The 5,301-nt window shown below is 36.4% G+C and overlaps 1 protein-coding gene across 6 annotated transcripts; it reads right to left on the reverse strand.

The window, feature by feature from the left end:
• Window positions 1-1,777: 1,777 nt before the first annotated feature.
• On the reverse strand, window positions 1,778-4,990 carry LOC113506388. 6 transcript variants are annotated; one of them, XM_026889236.1, is made up of 4 exons: window positions 4,838-4,990; window positions 3,457-3,927; window positions 2,987-3,209; window positions 1,778-1,957 (listed from the first exon to the last, which is right to left on the reverse strand). In XM_026889236.1, exons 2-4 carry the CDS (start codon window positions 3,912-3,914, stop codon window positions 1,901-1,903), a joined length of 738 nt encoding a protein of 245 aa, XP_026745037.1. In that variant the 5' UTR covers window positions 3,915-3,927; window positions 4,838-4,990; the 3' UTR covers window positions 1,778-1,900. The 6 variants fall into 6 exon arrangements, with proteins under 6 accessions (XP_026745037.1, XP_026745036.1, XP_026745038.1 ...); XM_026889235.1 differs by lacking the exon at window positions 4,838-4,990 and adding an exon at window positions 4,578-4,820; XM_026889237.1 differs by lacking the exon at window positions 4,838-4,990 and adding an exon at window positions 4,574-4,820.
• Window positions 4,991-5,301: the final 311 nt, after the last annotated feature.

The raw sequence follows: 5,301 nt of genomic DNA on the forward strand, positions 1-5,301 counted from the left end.
TCACGAGTGCGTTTAACTGACGAGGCTGGTGCCGCGTCAGCTCATAATTAGGGACTCCGTCTGGGTCCGAAACGAGCTATCCCGAATAATGTTTTTTTAAACGCCATTTGGCCAGTGGGCCAGTAAAGACTGGCATTAATTCATACTTAGGGATGCCGTATTACCTCACAAGAGTCAGAGATTAAGTGTATTGATGAACTGATTACGTAACCTTCGCATAATAATATTTTTTATACTAACCAAATCATAAAAGCGTTAATATATCGTGTTGGTACATCATTTTAAATTCTGTAAAATCACTGTAATGATATGTTTTCTCATAAAGATTTCTAACGTGATGTCTTTGTCTTTATTATATTTCATTTTATTTATGTACTAGCTGTTGCCCGTGACTTCGTCCCCGTGGGTAGAAGATATAAGTTATGACTTATACCTGCCCTACTTTTTTCACATTTTTCATTGTATCTTCGCTCCTATTAGTCGCAGCGCGATGGTTTATAGCCTAAAGCCTTCATCGGTGAAAACTGGTCCAGAAGTTCCTGAGATTAGCGCGTTCAAACAAACAAACAAATAAACTCTTCAGCTTTATATATTAGTATAGATAAATAGTCGAGCTGTTTTAATTGAAACGGGGTTTTAAAAAAGACAAAGCCCTATACCTAGGTACATAAAACAGGTTTTTTAATAGGCAGGGGACAACTTTAGTCTCCAGCCTACACCATATTTCACCTCCATATTTTGCATAAGACATTTAAAGCTTTTGTGGAACCGTCAGATACAGGACACTTCACGTAGAGCGGAACCTATATTTGAAAACCAATTTCTGACATAGAAATACGACTCCCGAGCTAGGTAATACATTTAATCCTTGTGTCGCAGAGGTTCCAGAATATATACATTCAAGTCACAAAGACCCCTTGTTCCAATATTATTTTCCTTTGCGAGAAATATCGAATATTCTTAAACTTTTCCACATTTGTTTAACGTATAATTTTCCTTGTTATTTATCTATATTCTTAAGGAAATACGTAAGTTTTTAATCGTCACACAATATTTGTATGATTATAATTATTGCAACTATTGCAGCCATAAATTAAAGATTTCTTATCAGTTATTTAGTTGTCTAATCTAATTTGTTTGAATGATAATGGATTATCTATTAAAATATACATTTTGCATTAGTAAGATCAATCATCATGTAATATATAAAAATAAAAAGAGTTTTCCAGCGCTACGCGTACCGCCATCTATCCGTTTTGTTCCATAACTTATCTGGGCGCTCTCAGCAGGACGTAATTTACTATAAGACTTTTGGTTTAGATTTATCTCAATTTCGATTGGTAGTGTTAATTACTAATAATAGATTAGAAACGCGACCATAGCTCCCACTTTAGGCAGGACAGTCCTGCTTTCAGACTGTCTGTCCCACTGCCTCAGCCAGAGTGAAAATGTCACTTTAGCCCGATACAATACATTTTGAGCGATACATTTGTTACGGCAGGTAAGTTTACGCAGGACATACCTTCTAAGTTAATTGAATAATTATCAGAGTCACATTTGGCATTATTGTTTTTAACCTTGACCTTTTTGATTTTTCCCTGCCATAATCCAAAACATCCTGCAATTCTCCCCCCCCCCTCTTTCATAAGTTTATCAGATGTCGTTGTCAATATATCTAGCCAACGCAGAGTCCTACCAATAAAAGTATTTTGTTAGCTTTAAAAACACACCTCAATAAAAACCAGCACTAAACATTACTCCAAAATAAAACAGCAGCTACATTAAAAAACTCGATTAATAAATTTATTAACAGTATCATCACTCGTAGAGGTGACAGTAACAGTGTACAATATTGGCAATATAACAGAGCTGCGCCCGCGCATCGGACGCCGCTTCTATATCAACGACGGATGCTGCAAGCTGATGACTTCGCTCGCTGGATCTTCTTGAGAAGAATCTAAGTAGAAAAGAAAGGTTTTATGAGATTGGTAGAAAGATAGATATTTATTTTTTGAGTGGTGTTGATAGATGTCCCAATTTCACTCCAAAATGTGGTATTTGGTAATTTTTCTGCTTGGCTTGATTATTATGGAATGATAAACAGGAAGCATGAATGTTTACTATATTTCCGAAACGAAATATTTAAGAATGTTTTTTATTTGTTTTGGATATATGAAAAGTAAATTTAAGAATTTCTTTGCAAAATTGGGATGTGCTCAGGCATTCACACACCTACTATTTTATTAAAATGCTAACGCAACGTCAGTATCGCCTGGACTTCTGCCTACTCTGCAACGAAAATATGCTAGATATATGAAAATATGAAGATATGCTGATATGAGGGATGAGCAAGCACCATAGAATAAAATGAAGAAACAAATTATTGCGATAAACAAGTTAGGTTTTAAGTACTGAAATAATAAACTGTCGTTATAATAAATAGATTTTTGGTAAATGTTACAGTGCCTGCAATTACCTATTGAACCCTACTAAGAAAAATGAGATAAAATGCCTTGCGGTTTTCTATGTACGGTTTAGTATGAGCAAAGCAGGCGATGCCACTATTGCAAATGAACATCGCGATCACAATCACATTCGGAAGAAACCTGGATTCCAAATCTTGAAAACTGAAATCGCCAAACACGCAGTAAGCTGGCATGATGATGCATAAACCTTCCCTTATGGGAAGAGGACTGTGTTTAGTAGCGGGACGAATGCAGCTTGGTATAATTCGCAAATGATACAGACGCGCTATCAACCGGTGATAGCTTATCGCAACTTGATTAATTGATCCAGTTTTTGTTTTCATCATAGAACAATTTTGACGAGAAATAGTTATTCCTTTTCCTCTAATGTAAATAATGGTCCCCAGGACTCCAGTAATGGAAAGGCACACTTAATGAAGAAAGACTTGCTCTAGCATTTCCTACACACCAACAGCGAGTTCAAACACAGTTTTCCAAATTTCTGGGTATCAGCAACTCACCATATTATCATGATCGATCTGCCTCTGCTGACTCTTCCGGCACACAGCGGCAGAGGGCACCGGTCTCCGGAGCGCCTGTTCCCGCGGCGGGATGGAGCACTTTCTCGCGTTTCTGGCGCTCAAGATCTTCGTCAGCAGTATGTGGTTGTGCCTCTCAATCTCCCGAAGCCTCTCATTAGTGAACGACATGTTGATGCGGCGAGTTTTCAGGCCTGATATTGATCTGGAAATGTATTTGATGTGGAATAGAGAAAGAAGTAATTTCCCCAAAACCCTGACCCACCATATAATGCCTAAACCTTTTAAAATCTATTTACGTTCATGATAAGTTAATTTCGATTGGTGTTAAGGTTTATTAGAAAGTAAAAAAGGATCATCAAAAGTATTAGTATGGTATTAATTTTTTTGAATTACGTTACAAAATAGAAAAGGAATATTAATTTTTACCGACAATAAATTGGCTAACTTACCCAAAACTAGTCGATCTCCCAGAAACGGATACAGGCGGTTTATTACTCGACATAGAAGACTGACTTTTGGTCAGTTTCACGGAAGACCTTAAAGTCTGCTCCCTGCTCGTGTCACTCATTTCAGACTTAGGGAGGGACTTCACAGATTCCTCTTCCTCACTTTTATCTTCTTCAAATTCGTCGGAGTACGCATCCTCTTCGTTATAGACCTCGGACTTCTCATGCTCAGACTCAGATCCATCGTAGACGCAGTTCTCCACGCATATATTCGGTCTCTTTACAGCATCCACTATGCATCCCATCTCTGACAATTCCTTCGAGAGCTCATCGACCTCGTTGTTGTTTTCCTCCTGGTAGCGTTTCGATTTCATCTTTTTAGAGTCCCCAGAAGAGAATTCGGTATCGATGTAATTCAGGTCTACGGTTTTCTCTCGGCGTGCCATTGCGGAAGCGTGCATATACTGTGGTCAGCTAAAACAAATACAGTTAGCTTACCTACTTGTGCTCCAAACCTTACTAGTGTTACTGGTGCTAATTAAGAAGTATTAAATCAACCTTCATGGTTAATTCCGAGTAAATATTTAGATACGTTTTTTTTCAGGGTGATGTGTTGTGGACGTAGGTAAATGCCGTTATTACGTTTCAGACGTCTGTGTTTATCTAGACTCCACGGGGCGCCCAACTTCCGTGGTTTGAGTATATTTACAAAGCTTGTGCCAAACTGTCAACCTCGTCATCTGATATTATAAATCTTGAAACTTAAATAGTTTAAATTTCGGTATCTTCCTACATTTCTATCAGAGTTTAGGTATAATGACGTTAAATAAAGATTTGGTCATAGCCAATTGATTTTGAAGTTAAGTGTACACAATTTTATTAGTTTAAATCCACTTATTTTTTTTTATAAGTGCAGTTTAAAACCTGTCTACCTAAGTACAGATAAAATCAAAGAAATTAAGGTATTTATGTACAGGTAGGCCTACATACTTGCCACCAATAGTTACAAAATCTTGACTTTTCGCAAGACATTATAGGACTAGATACATTGAACAAATATTACATTAGCGTCTATATCTACTTAGCAGAATAAAGTTAAATATATAGTAAATACATTTACCAACCACGTGTTTTGACCACCTCAGGCTATAGTCAATAAGCGCCTACCAATAAACTTACAGCAAAATTGTTTATCTACTAGTAACCTACTGCTCGATTTGTATTCTTTAAATTAAATTTAAAATCCCTGATTGATAACAATAAATACTTAGAAATTCTTTTCACTAAGCAGTAATACGAAATTAAATATTGTAAACGAAAATGAAGCTCCTAAAATAACAACAAAAGACTTTGTGACAAAATGAACTTGTTTTTAGAATCTTACAAATGTCGTCTCGGAAACCATAAACTGCCAGTACTCCTAGCTGGTTTGAATATAAACTTCTTCTTTATACTCTATTACTTTTGATGTAATAGTAAAATGTTTATAACAAAAACTAGTTTTTACAAGCAATCAATAAATTATTGTCACTTAGCGACAGGTAAACAAATGTCGCGCGGTTTGATAACTCAGTTTGCGTTTCGTTACCATGTAGATGAGGAGCTGTTTCAATTTACGCAAAAAAATATAGCGGTTAATATGCTGCTGGTGCAATTGCTTTTATTCTCATAAACACGAATAAGACGCATTATTTCAATATAAAATCCCAAAATTCTAAGAATAGAAAATGAAACCATAATGTAATGATGTCGAGAATATCATCTCAGTATCGGTCGATGTTGACGTTTCATGCAACTCATTCACTCCTCAGGTCACTCGTTCACATGAAAAGTACCTTTGGATATGAG

This window comes from Trichoplusia ni (genome assembly GCF_003590095.1).
Source record: "Trichoplusia ni isolate ovarian cell line Hi5 chromosome 13 unlocalized genomic scaffold, tn1 tig00001920_group12, whole genome shotgun sequence".
NCBI lineage: Eukaryota > Metazoa > Arthropoda > Insecta > Lepidoptera > Noctuidae > Trichoplusia > Trichoplusia ni.

Excerpts from the sequence above, each read along its gene's own strand:
- LOC113506388 (XM_026889236.1), bottom strand. The coding sequence starts at position 3,914 with ATGCACGCTTCCGCAATGGCACGCCGAGAGAAAACCGTAGACCTGAAT. Across the intron at positions 3,210-3,456 it reads GGGAGATCGACTAGTTTTGG|ATCAATATCAGGCCTGAAAA; the intron begins GTAAGTTAGCCA and ends ATACATTTCCAG. Across the intron at positions 1,958-2,986 it reads AGATCGATCATGATAATATG|ATTCTTCTCAAGAAGATCCA; the intron begins GTGAGTTGCTGA and ends TTTTCTACTTAG.